Source organism: Zeugodacus cucurbitae, chromosome 4 (genome assembly GCF_028554725.1).
Source record: "Zeugodacus cucurbitae isolate PBARC_wt_2022May chromosome 4, idZeuCucr1.2, whole genome shotgun sequence".
In the NCBI taxonomy this organism is placed as follows: domain Eukaryota; kingdom Metazoa; phylum Arthropoda; class Insecta; order Diptera; family Tephritidae; genus Zeugodacus; species Zeugodacus cucurbitae.
Genome location: NC_071669.1, coordinates 12672760 through 12696500, shown reverse-complemented (window position 1 = coordinate 12696500; position 23741 = coordinate 12672760). Strand labels below are relative to the sequence as shown.

At 36.9% G+C, this 23741-nt stretch overlaps 1 protein-coding gene across 6 annotated transcripts in view; it reads left to right on the top strand.

The window, feature by feature from the left end:
* Positions 1-23741, top strand: part of LOC105210434 (protein TANC2) — a 134267-nt gene that overhangs the window by 74503 nt on the left and 36023 nt on the right. For all 6 annotated transcript variants that reach the window (XM_011181395.3, XM_029044903.2, XM_029044943.2 and 3 more), the window contains 2 exons: positions 14329-14517; positions 19917-20122. In XM_011181395.3, the coding sequence (XP_011179697.2) occupies positions 14329-14517; positions 19917-20122 (395 nt within the window). The remainder of the gene's footprint in view (positions 1-14328; positions 14518-19916; positions 20123-23741) is intronic.

The window sequence follows — 23741 nt, the reverse complement described above, 5'->3', positions numbered from 1 at the left end:
ATTTCTTGTTAGTTTCCTATTGAATCAAAATGTTTCGAGATAATTATGATTTTTAGTTCGAAAAGTCTTTAAGATTCTTCTAAAAATTCTGTGGAACCCCTTAAGTTATATTCTCTAGAACAATTATCAAAAAAGTAACAGTAAATATTTATTTTAAACTTTCTCACGATATATTATACCCATATGCATTGCATTCTGTGGCGAAATGCTTCGGCGCTTATCGTAGGTGAGTGTAGCGTAGCGCGACGACATTCCGTGAACATGCCCACCAACGGCTTGCCATGTAGAGTGTAAATATTTAAATACATATATATAAAAATTTAATGGGTATGTCTACAGCCATGATTTTTGCTCGCTCATACGAAATTTCCGCGAAACGTGCTGACGCGTCGGCGTAACTTATGTGTGCTACGAAGCGCCAGCGCCGCTGATGGCCTAGCGATAACAATCAAACAAAGTAACAGCAAACAAAGTGTACAAAGAGAAGTGAACAGCTAGCAACAAGGAAACAAAAATTTTAAAAATAAATAAATAAAAATTGAAACAAACTCCAAGAGGCACCTGTGTCTGCTGTCTCTATGACACATCGCCTAAGAGCGCGCGCTTCGCGAATTTTCCGAAGCGCCATAAATGCAAATATGTGCGCGTTTCGTGTGTGAACGCGTCCAAATTTGGAGAAATCGCTACATTTTTCGACACATACAAAGTCACCATAAAAAGAAATGTACGCGCGCGCGCCAATACTGGCAGCAATCAACACCTTACCGCATGAACTCATAAATTCCGCGCGTAAACAAATAAATTAAATCATCAAACCGAAAAATGGAAATAAAATTACTGACAATAAGCAGTGCGGTGAAATGTGTGCGGCGCGTCAACGCCGACAGCAACAGGTTAATCAGTGAAGCGTTATGACCGTAAGCGCTTGTGGTGACAACAACAATGTCAGCCAAATACCACGCGACAGTAATAAAGTTAAGCGCGGTGGCGGCGCATGATGGCCAACAGCGTATTACTCATCAAGCGCGCGCTTGTATATAGTCTCTATGCGCGCGGGCGGTTTTTATACACAGATAGAAAGCTGGCGCGCGGCGTGTGTAGTTAATGTAATGCGCGCGTTGATAAAGTAAGGCGCGCGGCTGTGTTGTCTACAGAATGACATAAAAATTGCGCGCAATTGGAAAGAAATGCTGCTGGCATTTGGCGTTTCAGTAGCGCGGGCGTTTAAAATTGCGCGCTCAACGTTTTATGCGCCGCGCGCGCTATTGTCGACTTGCGCGCGCCGCCTTGCTTACAGCTATAATTGATTTGCTAAACAACTCTACTGGTTTTTATTATACATTTCATTATTATTATTTTCACTGTAATCTTATGTGCATTTTAACTATTTTTAGCGTTATTTGTTACATTTTATGCATTGACGTTTTTTTTTTCATTTATCTTTTGACAATTTGCTATTTCGCTTTATATACTCCGGTACATTTTAGAGAAATACCGCCAGCTACGTGCCCATGGCACAGGTGACACAAGTAATGTTTTATTGTGGGCGTTAAGTATACTTGTGCTGCATGCAACATAATAATAACAGCGCGCGCTCATAAAAGGTAGTCAAGCCAAGTCTAATGACAAAGAGTTTAGGTCAACTTTTGTAGTGCGCTCACGTTTTCTTCGTGCGCTTTTGAGTTATATCGGCCACTTTTGTTTCGAGTTGAATTGTCTCGAGTTTATTTTAAGGTGTGTTGTTTGACTCTTTTTTTGTCGATTGTTGATAAAAAGTGAAAGAATGCCATGCGGTTTGGGGGTTTTTCATGCGTGGGTTGCGTTGTTTTGCATTACGTGAGGTCAGGGTTTGGACCTTGCTTTAGTTTTCGCTTCTTTTCGCATTTCTCGCTGCATTACAATCTATCTTCCTCTGCGTCTGCGGTTTGTCCGCGATTTCCTCAGTGTTCCTTTAGTCTCATTAGTATCCCTTAGTATCTTGTTGTCTTTCATAATTTGAGTTCCTGTTATCGAACTCAACTGTTCCCAGGTGTCGACCTCAGACCATAACATAATATAAATCTACATTGATTATTCAAGATTCAAGATTTCCATCTCTACTACATATTCTGTGGTACGGAAACTGAACACAATCCTAGTGATCTCACCTGAGACAAGTTTAATTTGCTTGATGGTATTTCCTTCAGGAATTCTATGCTTTTATAGACCTCGGATCTCACAATACAGTGTATATTACTCTCAAAGAGTTCTTATAGCTTAAAAAATTCCAGCTAACAGTATAGTATCTCTTAACAGCAATAAAATAGCCCTTTTTCATCTAATGTAGGAAACCGCCTAGAGTCTCATCGAACTCATCTGACATAAAAAGTTTTACATTAGGTTCTCATTGACCAGTGATTATTTTCCATTTCTTTATCATTATCTTAGGTTCAGTCATATGCTGAGGATCTTCTTTTGACTTACCGATCTAAAAAGGTTCAGATCTCCAAAATAATAACTCTTGGCCGGATGAAATCGGGTTCAATTCTGGCATCGCAGAACCGGCTGTTGTTAGGATCTCGCCGAACTGATCGGTCAGCCATAGTATGGAACAGTCTTGGTTTTAAAGAGTGTTCCACACAATTGTAAGGCTCAACCCACAACGGAATAGTCAAAAACGTCTTTGACTAATAAGACAAAATCTAACCCATACCAAGCGAACATGCGTTATTGCCTTGTCTTGTTCGATATGGGTTGTCACATATGAAGCCATGGGATGTTGTCGTATCAGACAAGAAAATACGTCTTGACTAATCCGGTGTGGGTTGAGCCCAAGGGTATCATTCACCATCCGCTACTGCATTTCTTATAGTGTGCTTGTGATAGAGTGATATGGGTCTCATCTTAGTCATCTATGTCCACACCTCTACTTATGAGGCTTCAATAATGCCTATACACTTACTCGTAATGGATTCGGATTTATATGTCTCTACTTATGAGTTTTTAATAATGCCTATCTACCTGATGTAAACGGTTTCGGATTTTTATCCGATCGAGAACAGTCATCTCGACAGTATTCCTTAAATTTATTTGAGTCTAAATAAGAGTGAATTTATGTCCTACAGCCATATCTCAAATTTCGGGATTTTCACTCAAAAAGAGTTTTTTTATTTAATTTCTGTTTACTATTTATTTTTTAAATATTTCATTTCCTGTCACTGAAACGTGTTCAACCAACCTTTTTCCTGCTAATTAACCAACCATTTATATGCATACCAACACCATCGTTTCAAATGACACCTCGGTAGCGCTAAATATATTGCATATTCAAATTAAACGGAAACATGGCTTGATCAGCTGTCACAGCTCCACGCATCGACCAACAATTGCGCAAATAAATATTTATATAAAATTTGTTTAAAACATTTATTTTATTTTTCACATGCAAATTGTTACGGTTTTTGCATACAATGCGAAAATTCAAAAAGAGAAGATTACAAAAATACCGACAACTCACTTGCATGTCGTGCAACTGTCAACAATTGACAGATGTCATTGTTGGCAGTGATGCGTCGGCGCGCAGTGTAAATGTATGAAAATGTAAATTTAATTACAAGCGAATGCTTCCCCATAAATATGTACAAATGTGTAGCTTGTAAACTTTATTTATTGCGCCAGTTTCGGTTCAAGGACTCTACTTCCTTGCTTAAGTGGCTGTTCGTTAACAGCTCTAAGGCTGTCCATTAACCTGTCTGCTGCTTTTGCAAGTTGCATTTCGAAAGTATTGCGTGTTAGGGATGATTACATGAGGACTAGAAGTCGTGAGTGGCCATTTTAAGATATAAAATTGTCGATAGTGTAATAAATGTATACTACCTACAAGCAAAAGACGTCGGCATAAGTACAACAATTCTTGACTCAAAAATTTTTTGTAGAGAAAAAATAATGAATGTTCCCGCTGCTTCTGTCTCTTCTTCCTTTAATATGCTCAACTACTGTTACTTTTCAAAAATAACTCCTTTTCTTTGTACCAAAAAATTTTTTTGTCTTCCCGACCCATCTCTAAACAAGTAACACATGTCTTCGTTGCTGTCTTTTGTATGCAAATTTATTGTCAGCTGCGCGAAATTTCCGCAAAAGTCGCAATAATTTGTAGTAGAAGCAGCACACAGTTCAATTGCCTTCGGAAAATTAGCTGGCTGTCTGTCTGACTACCTTAGCTTGAGTACCCTTATCGCCAGTTGCTATAATTTTTCTTATGAATACATGTGCTTCTTCGAAATTATGCACACTTAACTGGTGCAGTGTTGCATGAAAATTAACAGTAAATACAAATGTAAATGCAAAGGAAAAGTTCATAAAGAAAAAGTAGTCAAATTGTAGATAATGCAAATTATAGCAACTTAAATGAAATTATGGGAAGCATGCAAAGGCAGTAAGTTCAAATGAATTATGTGAGTTCTAAGTCGTTGATTGTTATAAAAATAGATTATTAGTCATTTGCCTTATTATGCTGTTAAATAATGCTCTCAGTGGCCTTTCCACACAGCCAAATTAATTGATCAATTAAAATTTTGCCCTTCACACTGCCGACTACTCGATAACCGATCAGCTGTTATACATTTTTGTTTTTGCTATTCATAAGAAGTTGGTAAGTTTTGTATGGTAAATTGACCTTAATCAGCGTTTTAAAATGAGCAGAGGCCGGTTAATTGATCAATTAGCAAGCAACTTGCAAGCTTTTCTGGAACTTTCTTAAAGCTTTTCAGTATTCATTTTGGGCAAAATTTCTCTATTGCAACTGATACTACAGTTTTATTTATAAAATCGAGGTAAATCTTCAAATAGAGCAGCAACCGTTGACTAAACTGACCTCAGAGAGGGAAGAGATACCAATTTGGGGCTTTACTGTAATAAATTCAATTATCTTAAGTGAAAAATCCTCCCAAAATTTTATTAAGAAATTTCAAATCATCTCGTCTATGTGGAATAATTGCAAAGGAAGGAGAGACCGACTCTCCCTAGAGTGAGTTATGAACCAATTTGGGCTCTTTGTCCAATTAAATTATTCTTACCGATACATTTTCAATAAATTTTATTAAGAATATCAAATCAGACTGTTATATGCGGTCCAATTACAAAGGAAGGATAGAGATCACCATAACCGGTATTTTTAAATTAGAGTTGCCACATTTATCGGTTCTCTATAGAGCTTAATTTTGATTCTGCAGCTATATAGATGCTTCAACTAGCTATTATAAAGTCAAATAAGTTCATTTAAAATTCAAAATATCGTTCTACGGAAAATAGGCGTGTTTATGAACAGATTTTGTTCTCACTGTACTAAAAGGTGTACTTGGGAACCCATTATAACGAAAATGCATATTTCCCTGATAAACATTCACATGCAACTTGAGTTATGACTGAGTTTATTACTTTTTTTATTGTTGTTTCATGTTTTACACGCAACAGCTAATTAATATTTCCAACACTTGTTTTTTCCGCACGCTGACTACAATCACCGCTTGGTAACTCGCCTATATTTTTCGCACCACTTGCATACAATGCGATTATGCACCGAATAACGCACAAAAATTTCTCACATTCTAATGCCCGCAGGCCAACGAAATCATTGTGGCATTAAGTCTATTGAAAAATTGCGGAAATGACTTACTTACCGCATAATGAAGTTAAAAATATGTGGCAAGCAATAGAGCAACAGATAAAAAAGAAAATGCGAAAATTAGATAAAAATCGTAGCGCAAAGTTGCACCACACGTAACACACTCGTCACAATAAACTACAATGCAATAGTAATAATACACAAGTGACACAAACGCGTACGCGCACGCATGTGTCCTCAATTCTCGCAAAACACCTAATAAATCAAATGCGAAAAATCCCAAAGCAAAAGTGTCGCTGGTGTGGTAAAGGGGATACAGTGTTTTGTGAGTAGCTTGTTTGTGGCGAAAAATTTTTATTATTCAATTTCACCAAGTTTCGAATAACTTTTTGAAGACCTAACTAGATTAATGATCTCTAACTCAAAACTATTATCTGGCCTATAATCCCTTCCCTTCGGATGTCATATAGCTTTCCTCGAACTTAGAACGTAATATTTTGTAGATTTAATTCAGCTCTAAGCTAATATCTAGTATTGAAAAAACGTGGATCAAACTTTATTTTTACTCGAAATGCATGTCAATAGCCAGGGTCAGTAAGACCAAAAGATATTTCTACAGGTCCTCTCTAGAGGCTAAATATATACTTAAATATTCCTCGAGGTTAGTGATATATTATTGAATTGTTGATCCGCACTTTTTTGTTGTCAGGATAATACAATTAGTTGATGTCCAATGACTCTAACTTTGTTAGGATTGAAAAGTCAATGCGACGTTTTGTTTTTCCATAGTTGGGAATTCCTTTTTAAATACTCAAGACTATTTTCTCGACCTATAATCCCTTCACTTGTGGATCAATGTTTTACCAGGGTCAGTAAGACCAAAATATATCTCTAGAGGTAGTCTCTTGAAGTGAAAAATACTTAAATATTCTTTGAGGTTAGATATTTGTGCAGTATACTATTCCAATTAAACTTATTCCCACCATCTTTAGTCCGATTTTTTTTTTGTCTAGATAGTAGAATCATCGGTCTCATCGGTTCGGAACCCAAATTAATATCTGAAGCACACGGAACCTTCCTTAGTCGAAGAATGTAAATTATCGTTCGAAAAAACTATAAACTTGTCAGATGACACCGAAAAGACTACAACAAATAGAAGAAACCGTAGAATCCATTCAGATCACCGATTCAATACCACGGACTACCAAATAAGTCCAGAAGTCCTTAAGGCTAAAAAAAAGTTTCTTCAACTTATTGAAAAAGAACCCCAGCCTGGTATCTATGAGGTCATATGGCTCATTTCTAAAGGAAGAACCCAATGTCTCATCCCGGGAGGAACAACCCCAGCCGGCATCTATGAAGTTATATGGCTCATCTCGGAAAGTTTAGAATTCCAGGTAGTCATCTATGAAGTTATCTGGCTCGTCTCGGGAAGAATAACCCTATGAAGTTATATGGCTCAATTCGGGAAGAAGAACCCCAGCCAGACATCTGTGAAGTTATAAGGCTCATCTCCCGAAGAACCCTAGCCATCTATGAAGTTATCTGGCTCGTCTCAAGAAGAATAGTCCAAGTCAAGCATCTGTGAAGTTATATGGCTCATCTCTGGATGTAGAACCCCAGCCATTCATTTATGAAGTTATATGAGTCATATTGGGAAGAAGAATCCCAGCCAGGGATCAATAAATGCTGTCCACAGCAAATCGAAGATTTTGGAAAAAGGTAATCCAGCACTGGACGCTCCACTCGACTCTAGAATCCAAACATTTTGTAGAAATCCATCAGCCCTAGCGGGTTTCTTTGCATTGTCCACGTCTAAAGTGTTCACCACCCACAGAGCAGCAATAAAACTTGCAAATTTCTCACCAACCATAAACCACACACTGTGCCACAATGTGTCGTGATGCTTAAACGCTGGTATGAGGTTGTCAATTGTAGTGCGAAATTATGCGCCTAGACTACTGTGTGTCTACAACTCGAACAACAACAACCGCTGTACGCCTGCTGGTCGGTCGCTCAGCAACAACCCGCGCACAAATTGGGGCCCGTCCTGTCCGCCCAATTCAACTAATGCGCGCTGCAGTCTGCCGCGTTGTCTACACTGGGTTGCTACAGTTATGCATGCAACATGCATTTTTATGCATGCCACTCGGCAAATCTAATTCAGTCACTTCAGCGAGCGCGTCACCAATTTGATTCGCAGATTTATTTACTACGTGCAACAATTTCATTTGTGCGCCAGCATATTGTTGTTGTTGTTTGTGTTGTTTTTGATTTTACAGTTTGCTGTTTGCCTTTGTTTTTGATTGAATTGAATTTTCCGCTTCGTTTGTCTGCTGTTTGTTGCACTCTCTTGTTGTTTTTATTTTTTTTTTTGTTGCTTTTTCTATTCTTTCTACGCCTGCCTTTGGCACAAAGACTGCATTGGCGTCAGCGGCGCGTAGTAAGCCTACGCGTCGTCCAACGACCCACGTTGCATGCAACCGCAAGACATTCTTTGTATGTGTGTGTGTCTGTGTGTCAGCGGTTGCCCGGCACGTTTTGGCGCTGCGGCGTGTGGGCGTTCGCTCGCCGGTTGACGTTTGTCGTTGTTAATTTGCGTTGCGGTTTTTCGCAAACCGAAATCATTAAAGCGCAGGACATGCCAGTACACAAACACACACACACACATATGTACACATTTGTTCTTGTTGTTGTTTTTCCCCGCATTTGTTCTGTGCAAATTTAGCTGAAAATTGAGTTAAGCGGCTTAAGCGCTCATTGCAACACGCTTGTGTACGCCAACACAATGTGGCTTTTGTTGCATGGCCAGGCACATTTTGTCATAATTGAATTTAGCAGTACAACTGCATACATACAACAACAACAACAGCAAAAAACACAGTGAAAGTAGTCATTAACTCGAGAAAATTCAATTTTTCGCATTCTGCATATTGTTTTCTCAGCGGTCAGCAGCGCGCTTTAAATTGCCTGTGGCATGTCGGAGCGGAGGGCGCTTGGCGGCTGGCGTTCCAGCGCGCAACATATGTCTTCTGTAAGAATATTCTTGCATATATATGCATGTAGATTGTTTTATTATTCACCGCTCACAAAGAAATCTCATCTTCGCTCGTCCATTGCGGTTTTTACATATTCTACGCAGACGCCAACGCCGTGACCGCAATGTGGCACGCATCTTGTTGTTGCCAGGCGACGTTCGATTGCAGCGCTATTTGACCATTCACTTAGAATTCACTTCCGCATTTCGAACAAATCATTTTAATTTGCATTCTTTCTTGTTTCTTGGTGGGAAAATATTTGTTTTTATTGGATTAAGGGAGTTTAGAAGATAAGGAAGACTGTGAAGAAGACAATGAAAATTATAATTTTACTTAGAAAATTGAAATCACTAGACGATTCGTGAATGCTGAGGAAATGTTGACCAGCATTTATATATTATTATACTTAAAATTAATATCACTTCTAAGAGATCTATGCTTTGATCGGAAAAAATTATAAAATGCTATTAAAAACAGACTAAAAGAACTTTACGGCGAAGTAAGAAACTTTCGTCAAAAATTCCTCCTCGCATTCAATTCTCCTTCCTTTTTTAAACAAAATTTTTTTTCTCATTTCTTATTAACCTTCAAGCGGGCGCGCCATCTTTTGTAACAAAAACGGTCGCGCGTAGTCTTTTCGACGCCTCAATTGAAATGCGAGATTTAAAGTGGATTAAGTTGTTGAATTCATTTTTTTTTATTAGTTTTAGTTATTATGTAATCATAAAATAATATTATACAGGAAAAGGAATAAAAATTTATAATTTTAATTTTTTGTCATTTTAAATGAGGGAAAAACATAAAAAGTAATATAATTCATTGAATGCAAAGTAAATTCATTAATCTTAACACAAAACAAAACAATTTTTTTTCAAAATTTGGGGAAAACATAAAAATTCATAGAATACATTGAAAAGAATGTAAATACATTAAAATCTTATTAGAAAGTTAAAATAGTTCAATAGTCAGATTCATCAGGTTCATCGGTCACAAAACACTCATTGCAAATAAATACCGTATGGTCTCGACCAGTAGCATCACTATACACACCCTCCAAGTTTCCATGAGACATTCGTTAAGTTCCAGCAATATATAATAATCCGAACAGGGCCCGAACCTCAACAGAATCGGTAGTTTTACAATCTCGAACTCTGGAGTATGCGCTTTCTTTTTTCTGTATAAATTCGTTAGTATATTTTACTACTGTCTTATAATTTTATCGCATATGAACAAATCCCATGCTTTTATAGATGTTGTTACGCCCATGCCTTTTCCAAGAACACCAGCCTAATGAGTCAGAATATTATGGGGTGGATACCTGACTCTATCACTATTTGATTTTTTCCATTTTGTAACATTATCACGTGCCATGAAGTATGCAGCTCTATCAGCCAAAGGAATGTTTTCCTCTTCCGAGTTACTTTCTTCGTTTGAATGTTCCATTTCTTCATCAGATTCCACATCTGGTCTACATTCAGATATTTCTGATTCCTCATTACATTCCACATCAGATAAGTGGTCAGAGACTTCTGATCCTTCATCACTTAAAGTTTCATCATCTTCCTCTAGGAGAAATTTCATTATTTCACTTTCACTTATTCTTGTTTTAGCCATTTTTACCAATAACTGCAACACTTTATTATATCAGGAAATGTGCACAGATAGTCGCGCGTAAACTAAAAGACGTCAGGCGCGCGTAGTCTTTTCGACGACGAGAGGCAACTGAAGTAAATGCTCGCTATAAACAGTCGACAAGGGTTAAAAAGAGACGGAAATAGTGCATTCGATTGGAAATGAACTAACCTCAAGATACAAGAACTACCAAATATCTGGGATTATATACACAAAAATTATAATACTTTATTCACCATGGGCGGTCGAAAAGACTACGCGCGACTTCTTGAAGGTTAAAAACTGATTTTCGCACTTATCAACTGGAGTTTTTTTTTACTAAAGCTTTGTACTGATCCTCGAAACTTTAGCAACGCGAATAATTAAAGCGCTTTCTATTTTAATTTCTTATTTCTACAACAAAAGCTCAATATTTCATTGAAGCTTTCACCACTAAATAAGCTTTCGCTTGAACTTTCACTTTTAAGAAGACTAGAAAATACCGAGCTGTAGCTTTTATTTTCACTAAATCTTTTTACTTAGTAAAGCTTCTATTTGAAGTTTCACCATGAAACCTATGAAAATAACCTGAATTATTAAAGAGCTTAATTTAGCAGTTTTTATTTCTAAATTAAAAGCTCGAGCTTTCATTAAAGCTTTCATTTGAACGTTCACTTTTAATGAAGATTTCACGAAAAAATATAATGTTATGAATTCTAAAACACATTTTTTCATAGGAAAATTATTGCTCGTTGGTACTTCAAGCTTTTTACGATCTTGTCTCAAGCGTTAGTAAAGCTGAAGCTTTCACTTGAACTTTCACTATTATTGAAGCTTTCAATTTATGTATTCCAAAGAAAAGTTTTTACAGAGCTCAGTTATTACTCGTGGGTTACAGAGTTATGACTACTGAGAAATATTGAATTTCCTTCTATTTTATTTGAAGCTCGAGCTATTATTTTCACTCCAGCTTTATATTCACAAAATGTTCTATTTGAACCTTTCATTATGAAACCTCAAGCGTTTTCTTTTTTCTTTTTTTTTATATCCACATCAGAAGTTGGACTTTTCACCTATAAATAAGCTTTCATTTGAACTTTCACTTCCATTGAAGCTTTAACCAAAAAATATCATTATTTTATGCAGTAGTACTTATGGGTTATAGAGTTATGTCTACTGAGCAATATGATAATTTTGAATAGATTTCATCATATTTTATTTGAAGAGTGTTTTAAGCTTACAGAAAATTCCTTGCTATAAAGAATATTGAAAGAAACTAGAAGCTAGCTACTTTAATATTCCGGCATTACAAAGAATTTTCTAATATTTCGAGAATTGGAAAAAAGCTTTCATAAAAGATTGACTCTTTCAACTTTAAATTTTATTGTCCAGCAAAATGTGTATCAAAACTGACAGATGTTGAAGTTTTTATGCGCAATTCTTTCAAATCACAAAAATCATTCCCTAAATTTGAAGCAATTTTGCATAACATGCCGCCATTTGCATAAATACACAGCACTAACAGTGGGTGGGGAACCTTAACCTTCCAGCAACAATTCAGCGCAATGCGCAATAAAACCCGCATAAATGACATTTACAGACCATAAGCGACACTCAGCAGACGCAGACAAAGCCTTAGACACACACAGCTGCCTGCCTTCTACGAGTAGTATTTGCCAAGCTGTTGTTATCTACCCACGCAATTGCACTTGTGCCACCACCAACAACAATAACAACAATAGCAAAGTACAATGAAATAGCAATTGCTTTGAAGGCTTCGAAGGCTTTTAAAAAACATTACAATCAGCAAAACGATTTTGCCATATTCTGCCCTGTGGTGGTGCTGGCGTGGTGACTGCGACGGAGCACACAAACGAGCGGATGCGAACGTTGCGCACACGCGCTGTTGTTTTAAGGCGAAAAAATTCTACAAAAATTACAAACAAGCAAAGAAGTAAAAAATAAATAAAAATTTGTTTTTTTTTGCAAAAAAATATTTTCGAGTGGGTTGTTTGGCTTGCTGCGCCGCGCTTTGGTTTGGTTCGCGTCCGGTTGCAGCGCTTGGCATATGGCACGAATGCGTCGCAGTAGTTTTCGTAAGTCGAGTTTCTGAATGAACTTTGTGGCTGCACTGCGTTTTGGCTGGAAATCGTGCGAGTGTGGGTTTCATTCATGCAAGCCACTCGAGAAAATTTAAGAAATAAAAAAATTAAGACTTCAGTTGCAATGCGTTTTGTAACCGTAAATATGTATATACTCTTATATATGTTTAAAACGTATTTCCAAATTATATTTCCTCCATTGCGCGCATTCAAATTTGCAAAAACAATAAAAACTAATAGCTGTTTGGGGTTACCAGGTTGTGGGCATACTCGTATGAATAGAAGTGACTGCTTTGCTAAGACTCCGGTGGTTCGCTTTATATACATACATACATACATACATACATACATATATAAATATATATACTTGAACGTATAACCATTATATACATAATTTTGTGCTGCTTCATTTTAGTCCTCAGAATAATTGTGTGGGCCGCAGAACATGCGCTTCGCCAACCGGTTGTCTATGCGCACAAAAAGTCTTCAAATAAAAAAAAAAATAACAACAAAACTGCATAACAACAGCAATAAAAATAAAATAAAACTCTAAAAAATATATAAATTAAAAAAAGAGTTAAAAAAAAATAAGAAAATAAAATAAAAATCAAAAATAAAAAAAATTAAATTCAAAAGCAAAAATTGTGCGCAGTCAAAAAGTCTAGCTGCAATTCTTGCGCCGGTGTTTAATGTTTTTTTTTAATATTTTTTATATTATTTTTCCTTTTGGCCTGCTGAATTGCATTTCTTGCTTAGCATTCGAGTGCTGCATGGTGTTAGGCAACCCACTTAAAATGCACATATTTACCAATATTTTTTTATTTTATTTATTTGTTTTTCAAATCATTTTGTGCTCTTATGCTATTGCCCAACCTACACGCCAGCTCTTTTTTATACTTTTCTTTTGTAGCCTTAGTTACTGTGAGTATTTGTAACTTTTTTTTGACTTCTTAGGAAGTTTGAATTTGCATTTTAATGCGTGACTTTTTGGTAGAAAAAAATCAACATATGAAAAACTCTACTTCCGCTCGCGAAATGTCACACAATTTACTAAAAAAGTGTCACAGTGGTGTAAATATTAATGAGAGTGAAGAAAATTTTTGTTAAAAAATTTCAAAATCAAAATTTATTTCATTCCGAAACAGGTCCTTTAACAATTTACATACGGAAGAAAATTTAAGAACAATTTTCTTCGCGCCCGAGAAATCCTGAAATAATATAACCTATCCAAGGTGTTGTTGAATATAACTGATATTGCTTCAAAGAGGTTTAACATGGCTTCAAGAATAGAAATTCCAGCTCCAGTCTCAAATGTTAGAAATCTAATTAAATCTAAATAGCCTAAATCTACTCAATCTCCATTTCATCTTAGTTTAAAATATCCATTTCTAAGTCATTGTAAGAGATAAAACTCAACGTTCAGACTCGAAAAAGTGATTAACCGGGATTTGATCGACTAAGGCGTTGATTTAGATACAAAATAAAAATCGCATTTCACTACATTAATCCTTAATCGAATGCAAATAGAGTTGAAATTGGAAAGTGACTCTGCGAGTTGTTGTTCTCACGATTGTGGTTTTTGAAAAATTAGCAATCAGTTATCGAAACTTACCAGCTTCTTATGAACAGCAAAAAAATGTATAACAGCTGATCGTTAATCGAGTGGCTGTGCGAAAGGCAAAAACTGGTTTCTCAATTATAATCTTAGGTGTAATAAATTTATTTGGCTTCGAAAGAGCTATAATAAAGTTCTAAAACAAAAGTTATAATTTATTACGATGCTCAATTATCTATGAGGTTAGAAATAAAATTATTTCTACTCCTGCTCCATCTCTTCACATTTTCCCACACTCACTTGGGTGGCCTACATTACGACTTCCAGAAAAACTGCAAAAACTGCTTTAATATCAATAAAATTTAAATTCCTTTATTATAAAACATATACTAATTTTTTGCTTTCTTCATCTACTTTCAGATCTCCAATCGATTCGTCGCCTATTGGAGCACGACAGCAGCGGTACGGTATGTCCCAGTTGTCGCATCTCTTTCGATAAGGGCAAACGCCGGAAATTGATCGATACCTGTGGTCATGAGCGTTGCTATTCGTGTATGTTTCGTAACGATCAGTGTCCGATGTGTATGAATAGTAATAGTTCATTGAAGGGTAAGTAATAATTCAATTATTATTCAATAAAAAAACGAATATAAAATAGTTTAACGCAGTTATTAAAAGATAATGAAGAATAACAAAATACTTTATCGGAAAAAGCAAGTTTCCAACCACAGACTCGAACGTCGAAAAGTCAAAACATCTAGTTTTTGAAAGTTTAAATCTGTTCTCTAAAAAATTATACCGAATTAGTGCTAAAATTGCACGAGAAACCTGAGATTAGAATGTCATTATAAAAAATAATTAATCTCAAAATCTTCGATTCTATCCGTAATACCTTCTTTGTTTGTTTACCCTCTCATTTCACTACATAAATCTTACCAAACATCTTCCGCAAACCATTCTAATTTCGTTTCATCTTAATTGTCGTTTAATTTGCTTTCCTCAACTCTTCTCTTTTGTTTTTGCTTTTGTTATTTGTCATCCCAAAAAGATTAAGCTAACTCTAGATTTACAACCACTCCATATAAAAGACGGTGTCTACGATTTTATTGCTGACGGAAATCATTTGCCACCACAAAACAGATCTTAAATCAATTGCAACAGCCATTAAATGTCAACAACACCTTTCTCTTTCGCGTCTATAAAAATCTTTGAAGCTTTGACTAAGCATTAGCCGAAGCTTAGTATGGCGTATAGGTGTTCATGCAGCACAAGTATGCTCGTAATATAGCGACTAGGGATTGGTTTTAATTTGTATTTTTGTTTTCAATTAAATTTATTGGCCGCTCTCCAGTTTTCATTTCATTTGAAAGGAAGACAAGAGGGTCATCAATGGTCTATGTAGTGATGGGGTTAATGCCATATGACTTTTTTGAGTACAAAACATATTTAATAGTAAAGGACCTTCGTACAATAAGACTTCGATGGACCAAGGGTAATCTAGTAGAACAGCGTAAAGAAGTAAGTGAAGAATTATGGTCGTCTATTTTGAAAATATGAAAGAGAAGACTCTAGACCCTAATATATAGCTGATATTTCCGTATTTCATATGGAGACACCAACATTTATGTCTAAAACATCTATTAATTTTGATATTATCCATTCAAATAGGGAATGGTGTCTCTGTCAATTCATAAATCCGTTCGGAATTCAGAAGTATCGAGACATTTAACTTAATCCAGTTGTATTTTGTAAAGAACGATTTTATATTGTTCAATGCAATTAATCTACACAATCGCTACCTGTTTCTTAATTAATCACGATTTTCTGTCTAAAAAAATCTCATTAGAACAGCCATTAAAATTAGCATACTTTTGCCGCACCCACGAAATCAAATCTATTGTGCTGTATGTTGAAGTTTAGCGCAATTTGTATTCTAATAAACTAATAATAAGCGTAATAATTATTGCGCTGTATTATGCCATTCACCTAATATACGAGGGTTGTTAGATAAGTTGGTGGATTATTAAATTTCAAATATCAATCTCCATATTCGTCAGATAGTTCCATGTGACTTTTTCCTATTTTCATAAATAAAGAGAATCTTAAAGCGCCGTCGTTTTACAAGCATACAAGATATCGCTAAAAGATCTGAAAAGGGTATTCCAAAAATCGAGTTTGAGACGTGTTTCCATGATTGGCAGAATCGCTGGCTTAAGTGCATAATATCGAACTGGGGACTCTTAAAAATGGTATTAATGTACACGAATGAATACATATTTTTTTTAAGAATTTTCCCGTTATTTTTTGAACACACCTCTTATATAATTTTTAATGGCTTCCGAAACAACCGTTTATTTTATGAACATAACTGAAAGACCATCTACGTCCTTCAGATCTAATTTCACTTTGAATGCACTTTCGAACGGAGAAGTCCACTGCTTTGAATATATTTTTGTCCTATAGGGTCTCGAAAATCATCTGTGCAACCTTTACTTTTTCACATCCATTTAATAATCAATTCTATTCATTGATTTCAGAGGTCGAATATGTCATCAGGATCGCCTTAAGATATCAGTGTTTTATCCACGGATTTCACCAGTCCGACCTAATTTTACACATTTTTTAAAACATGTCAACTGTTATTGCAGAGCTAGTTATCTTTACGCACGACGCAAAATTTGTAATTCTTCCACTGACTTACTTCAAAAGTAATGTTGCCACCACTCTTTAATGGTTGCCAAATACTATAATTCCTGCAGTTTGCATTAAAGGTGACAGTAGCCTACAGTTTATGTCACAAGTGACAGCAGACTACTGTCAAATGATCACTGACAGTAGCAGTGTTGCATTTAGGCAAATTTTAATTGCGACTGACTTAACAAACTGCGCTCGTAGCTTAAGCTCTTAAGGCGTATTACGCGTTTTAAAGCTTAAAAAATTACTACAAACCAACAATAAGAATAACTAACAATTTAACTACCAATCAGCTCAATGGTTCATTACAATAGTCAGTGATTAGTCGAGTAGATTTCGTGAACGTTTAGTGTCATTAAAGAGCGATTTTAGCTGCGGTTTCGCAAGGCTTGTTGAGAGCTGAGGAAACAAGGTAAAAATATAAATTGTCGGTTGTTAAATTTGTAAAAAGACATATATATATATAGTTGCTGTGAAGAAAAATCTAAAAACTTTGCAAATTGTAGGATTCTAGAATTATTTGCAATCGTTCATATATTGCGGGAAGTCGTAGTGCCCATTTACCCCTACTTAAATGCCGTGCCTAAGTGGCCAGCAAGCTGTGTTTAAAAAGAGGTTAAGAGCAGCGCTTTAAACTCGCGGCGATCGCACACTCAAGTCACTCAAGTCACTCAGTCACTTAGTCATTCACTCACGCCAACTTTGACTATTAGACAGCTTCTGCAGTTGCAAATTCTACATAAATATAACTGCTATAGTGGAGCGCGGATAAAATAAACAAAACCGTGTTTGTAGCTACATACTTATGCGTGTGACTGTCGATCGTTTGAATTACAGATCGTTTGCACAATTGATCGTTTGGTTTGTGAGCAGCAAGTAACTCGCTGTTGGGCATTTACTTTTGCGATTTTGCGCTTTTATTTCCCCACTTCATTTGCCAGCTTGTTGTCTATTCTGTATGTATTCGCGTGTGTCTATCGGTGCTCACCCGCCACCGCCGCCTGTAGTGCAAATTGTTGCAGCTGCGTGCTGTGTTGCGGCAATTTGAAATCGATCTCCTTCACTTTACGATCGTTTCACAGTTGCAGCAGCCAGAGCAATTGCAACAACAAGCATTCTTTGTTGTTTTTTTGCTTTTTATTTCTTCCAAGAGGGAGTCACAGCCATTAACTGCCGATAGTTAGATATTTTTTTTTATTGTATTTGCATGTGTCGTAAATTTGCATAAACACGGCGCAATTTATCAGTTGGCATTGTTGCCTCTATTTTTCTCCTTTTGATTTCTTTTTATTGTTTTCTTAGCACATTTTTATTGCCATTCTTGTTGCCAGTTATTTGTTTAACATTTACCAAACAATGTGTGCGGTTAGATTTTTTTATACTTAACTAGAAGTCAAATGGCGGTGCGAGACCTCGCTGTGAATGTTGTGAAAAAGTTAAGTAAATGAAATGATGTTCAAAAACGAAAGTTTAGAGTTAACTTAAATGGGTTGAGAACATCTCTAATAAAAACTTGGTAACTATCATGGACACCCTAGCAATTGCCGTAGTCGATCGTGTGTATAATATTCAACCCAATTCCTGAATTGCCCTTCGGAAGTTAATATGCAACCTCCTAGTATATTTGGGCTTAAATTTGAATCAAACTTCTCGAAAATACTTTTTCTCCTTGACATTTGTGTGACAGTCATCTGATAGATTGTGCTTATTTAATATATGTCTTGTAATTTTCTTAAGAAAGAAATGGTTCTCTGGGTGTTTTTTATTCCAGCCGAGATCGCAAGTATTCGGTGTTTGTTGTGAGATTGTAAAAATTGACTTGTACCAGTGTATCCATCTCTCTTAACAATGAAGAACATTAGAATATTCTATAAATCTAGTTGAAACGAGTCTTTTTGGCTTAACCACCTTATCTTAAGTCTTCTAAAATTTACTCGTCTAGCTTTGAGCTTCGATTAATTTCGGTTAAGATTATGTCAAAACCTAATTGTGTATAATGTGTATAGCCGAATCAATAATAGCGTGCCATTCGTTTCTTCTTCTTGCAAATCGGCGCCAATTGGAAATACCAAGCGAAACCAAGTCGCCTCCTCCTCTTCTTCCACCCGTAATCAGCGGGTACTGCATCGAACACTTTTACAACTGTAGTGATTTCATCCATTCGGACAACATGACCTAGTCGGAGAAGCCGCTGATCTTTTTATTCGCTGAACTATGTCAATGGCGTCGTACAAATCGTTCCATTGTCATATCGCCTTTGGCAATGTTCAAAGGACCATAAATCTTCCGCAAAACCTTTCTTTTAAAAACTCCTAGTGTCGGCTCATCGGATGTCGACATCGTTTAATCATCTGTACCATAAATCAGGACGGGAATGATGTGGGACTTGAAGATTTTGGTTTATCTTCGTCGAGGGAGGATTTTTCTTTTCAATTGCCTACTCAGTCCAAAGTAGCACTTGTTGGCAAGAGTGATTCTGCACTGTATTTCGAGGCTGACGTTATTGTTGTTGTTGATGCTGGTTCCAAGGTAGATGAATTTATCTATAACTCCCAAGTTATGACTGTCAACAGCGACGTGAGAGCCAAGACGCGAATGCGTTAACTGTTTGTTTAATGACAGAAGATATTTCGTCTTGTCTGCATTCACCATCAGACCCGTTCACTTCGCTTCTTTGTCGTACCCCTTACAACAGCAACACAACAATGACAAGGTGAAGAAATTCTGTTCTCTAGGCTTACTATAACTCTTTTGGCAAGGGTAACGGTCGAACTAAAGCATTGTTTTTTGTGATACTGAATTAGTTACTCAGGTTTCTAAGGTTTCGAATTGACTGCCGGTTTGGAAGCGTTCAAAAATATTTTTTGCTAGATCTTGAGATTTTACTATGATCACGAGCAACCGATTTTGTATTTTGTATTGCTTTCAAAACACTGATAAGGCGAAATTTATTGCATACAGAAAGCTAATAACTAAAATCAATTGATCTTCAGAGCTTACACCTCTGCTGGAGGATGGAGCTTGATGGTGGATCAAGCTGATACTCACATTTCGTTGTTTCATAGCTGTTTCGTTGTTCGTCAAATGTAGGGTTCTATATATTTTAAGTGACCTTCGATAAAACTAATGGATTTTTTATTGGCAGAACACCTTAAGTACTTTTTCAATTATTCTCGAATAGAAACCCCAACAAATTATTGCTCATTATTTTTACATGCAAATTTATAGCTTCTATTAAATTCCAATTAAATAATTTTTTATTGTTTTATTTATTTTTTTATTAACCAATTATTTTTATTTATTCTTCCCCGCAGATGTTGACTGCAACAGCAATGCTCAAGGCTATGACACGGGCATCGGTGGTTCGACATCGACAATTGTTAGCCCATTGGGCTCACCGCAGCCACAGTTGAGATCACAAGTGCAACAGCAGCATCAACAGCAACAACAACAATTGCTACAACTACAACAACAGCAACAACAACGTACAAATGCCGCCGCACTGGCGCGTTACATGCAGGTGAGTGCCATCTTACGAACATATAGACATACATATAGTACTCATATCATCAATAAAAGCAAAAAAACACAAGTATTTATGTACTTGTACTCCACAACACCGGCTTCTAACCGCTTTGTACGCTTCAAATGTTCGATTCCGCGCTGGTGTTAAGTGTTTACCTCATTTGGTTTGTGATCGAGTACCGACAAAATAATTGAAGTACGGGTTAGGAAGCATCCACAGGCCGTCCAGCCGGGCGTCAAGTGTGTATGTTTGTCTGCCAAGTGACTGTTTTATTGACTACGTCGTTGAGTGAATGGTGTGACTCGCGCGCAGTGCAGTGTCTCTTGCCGTGCCAGTGGAGTGTCCGCGCGCGCTCTCCGTCTAACGCCTTTGGGCAACTCAATCCATTGTTATTTGCATTTCTTCGGCGGCCGTGATTGCCGACTATTCAGCCAGTCAGTCAGTCAATCACGGGTGTTTTTGTGTGTTTTGCCATCACCACAAGCAACTTGCATTTGAAACTCTTCGATTACTCATACAATTGCTTGATCGGCAGTTCGATCGCACATTCGATCTTTGATCCTCCCTACAATTGTCGATCGGCGCACTTCACTTTAGGCGCTTATATAAAAAGCATTAGTATGTATGTGAGTATGTTTACTTATATTTTTTACTTTTCACTGCCACTTGATTGGCACTGAATTTGTATGTTTTCAATGCTGTTGCCCTACTCATTTAAGATTATTGTTTGTCTGCCTGTCTTTTTCCAATAAATATTTGTTATTTCTTAAAGCTCAACTTTCTTCGTGTTAACTTTTGTTGTTGTTTTTTTCTACTTACTTTCTTAACTTCATCTCTACTTTGCATACACTTGAATGGTTTCTTTTCATATTCTAAGTTTCTTTAAACCCTTACATATAGTGCCGCTTTAATAAAGTTCATCATAAGCTTGTCTTACTCATGTCAAACCAACGTTTGCTCCTCGTATTTTTCTGCGGTTTATCGTTTAATGCTTTAAAACTGGTATACATAAGTATTGCATATATATACTATACATATAGTCCAATTTTTTTCTTTTGTAAATTTTGTTAAATGTCAAATTGATATTTTAATGCCAAACGCGTAACCTGAGACCCCGAGACTCGAATAATTTATACACCTGATCAGTGAATTGTGAATGACATAACCTAAACGGCAAAAGGTTGCGGTAGGGTTGCCAGTGCTACTGTCAATGACTTTTAATTCGGTTTGTTTTTTTAGGAGTAGCTTACCAAAGCTAACTAACAAAGCTAACTCTTTGTTCTTCTCGGTTCAGAACAAAAGGTTGGGTTTCATAGAAAGTTGAGCGGAAACCGAGGATTTGAAGATTAAAGTTGTAGTCTGGTTATTTACTAAAAATATATTCACTACCAGACAATCCAAATTCATGAAGTTATCGAAATTATTGTCTCTTGAGATCTCCTTCATGTAGAAAAAGTAGAGTTCAAATATTTGAAGACTTAAACTGAGAGAATTATACAATAAAAGCTCGGCGAAATGATAAGAAGCTCGATACATCGTCGAAAGACGTGAGATCTGACAAATAACTCGATGGGTGGCTGAAACAGATCTTTTTGAACATAGTATCGACTCTCGTGGGTGCCTATACATTCGGACGACTTCTCGTAAACTTAGTTCCCTAAAATCTTCGTCACTTTCAGAATTATAAAGTGCTCCCTAAAACTGTTGTCTGTAATTATTTCAAGGGGATCACTTACAAGAACCAAGTTCTGACCTCCCTAACTTCCACCATCCAAGTCCTCGGTCAAGTACCAGGCGAGGACATTAGCATCCATCACATTGGGATTTGAGAAACGTATCTCTAAATGTTTAGTAAATCCCACTAAGCAAACGTATCCGGTTTCTAAAATTAATTACAAAGTGGCAACCACACACCAGTAACTCACCCAAATACACCATCATCAAAGTACAAAAACACTTTTCCTTAAATCCAACGACATCACGACATTTTAAAAGCGCTTACAAGCGGCTTACATAAAATTTAAGTCACCAAAGCATGCATATCAAATGACAATTGCAACAACAAATGAATATACTCAAATAACAACAACAATCCAGTTCTTAAACGCAACAACCATTCTTTAGTTTATACATTACTTATTCTTAAGGCTTGGATGCGTCGCATATAGCCGCAAGCGCCGACGACACAGACAGCCAGAACTAAATGCCGAAAAATGTAAGGCGCAACAAAGTTTGCCAAAAGTCGTAACACGAGGCGCGGCTGATCTGACTTGGTAAATTTCATTCTTTTTTTCATTTCGTTAAAGCATTGAAGCTACTTTGCAGGGTGTAACTTGAGCAAATTGTATAAATTGACAGTTTGTATGGTTGTATTTTTGCTCTTCTGGCTATTCTTGAGTTTCGCAATTCAGGAAATTAGGTCAGAAGTGGTTGTCGGTAGAAGAAAATACTTCAGTCAAATTGCTTAAGTGTTTTTACATTTTAAAGTTGTGTTTTTATACCCAGGCGTCAAGGGTTTGCAGAGGAGTATTGTTTTTGCAAATATACTTAATAGAAGAGAAATCTTCGAAAGATAGAGTTGCTATGGTATAATGGTCAGATAGAAATACGGTCCGAGGTACGCAGAACTTTAGTTCAATCGACGGTTCCGACATATGCCAATAAGTTTCTTCTAAAAACGCTAGGAGTCCTAGGATAAATATTCTAAAAACTGGGTTGTTATGGTATAGGGGGTCAGTTAAGAATACGGTCCGAGGTACTACGTATACCGACCTACGATACTACGTATTCGGGTCCTAGGTACTTAGGACTTTGATTGAATCGACGGTCCCGACTTATGCCAATATGTTTCTTCTAAAAACGGTCAGCTCCGGGACAAATCTTCTATAGACTGGGTTGTTATGGTATAGGGGTCAGTTAAGAATACGGTCCGAGGTACTACGTATACCGACCTACGATACTACATATTCGAGTCCGAGGTGCGCAGGACTTCGATTCAATCGACGATCCCGACTTATGCCAATAAGTTTATACTAAAAAAGGTCAGCTCTCGGATAAATCATGGAAAGATGGGGTTGCTATGAATAGTGGTGAGTTAATAATACGAGCTGAAGTACGCAGGACTTCGGGTAAATCTAAAGTCCTGACCTATGCCAGCAAGTTTTTTTAAAAGAAACGGTCAACCCTCTGTATGGGGAAACCCTTAGCCCACTTATTACCTTACTGGACGTCAGTTAGTCCATATCTCATGTAACAGTATGTGATTGGCGTTGCAACCGTTCAGCCGGTTATAGCCGAATCGACGATAGTGCGCCACCTCTCTCTCTCCTTCGCAGTTCGGCGCCAGTTGGAGATCCCAAGTGTAACCAGGTCGCTCTCCACCTGGTCCCTCCAACGGAGTGGAGGCCTTCCCCTTCCTCGGCTTCCTCCGTCGGGTACTGCATCGAACACTTTCAGGGCTGGAGTGTTTTCGTCCATTCGGACAACATGACCTAGCCAGCGTAGCCGCTGTCTTTTTATTCGCTGAACTATGTCAATGTCGTCGTATAACTCGTACAGCTCATCGTTCCATCGTCTGCGGTATTCGCCGTTGCCAATGTTCTGAGGACCATAA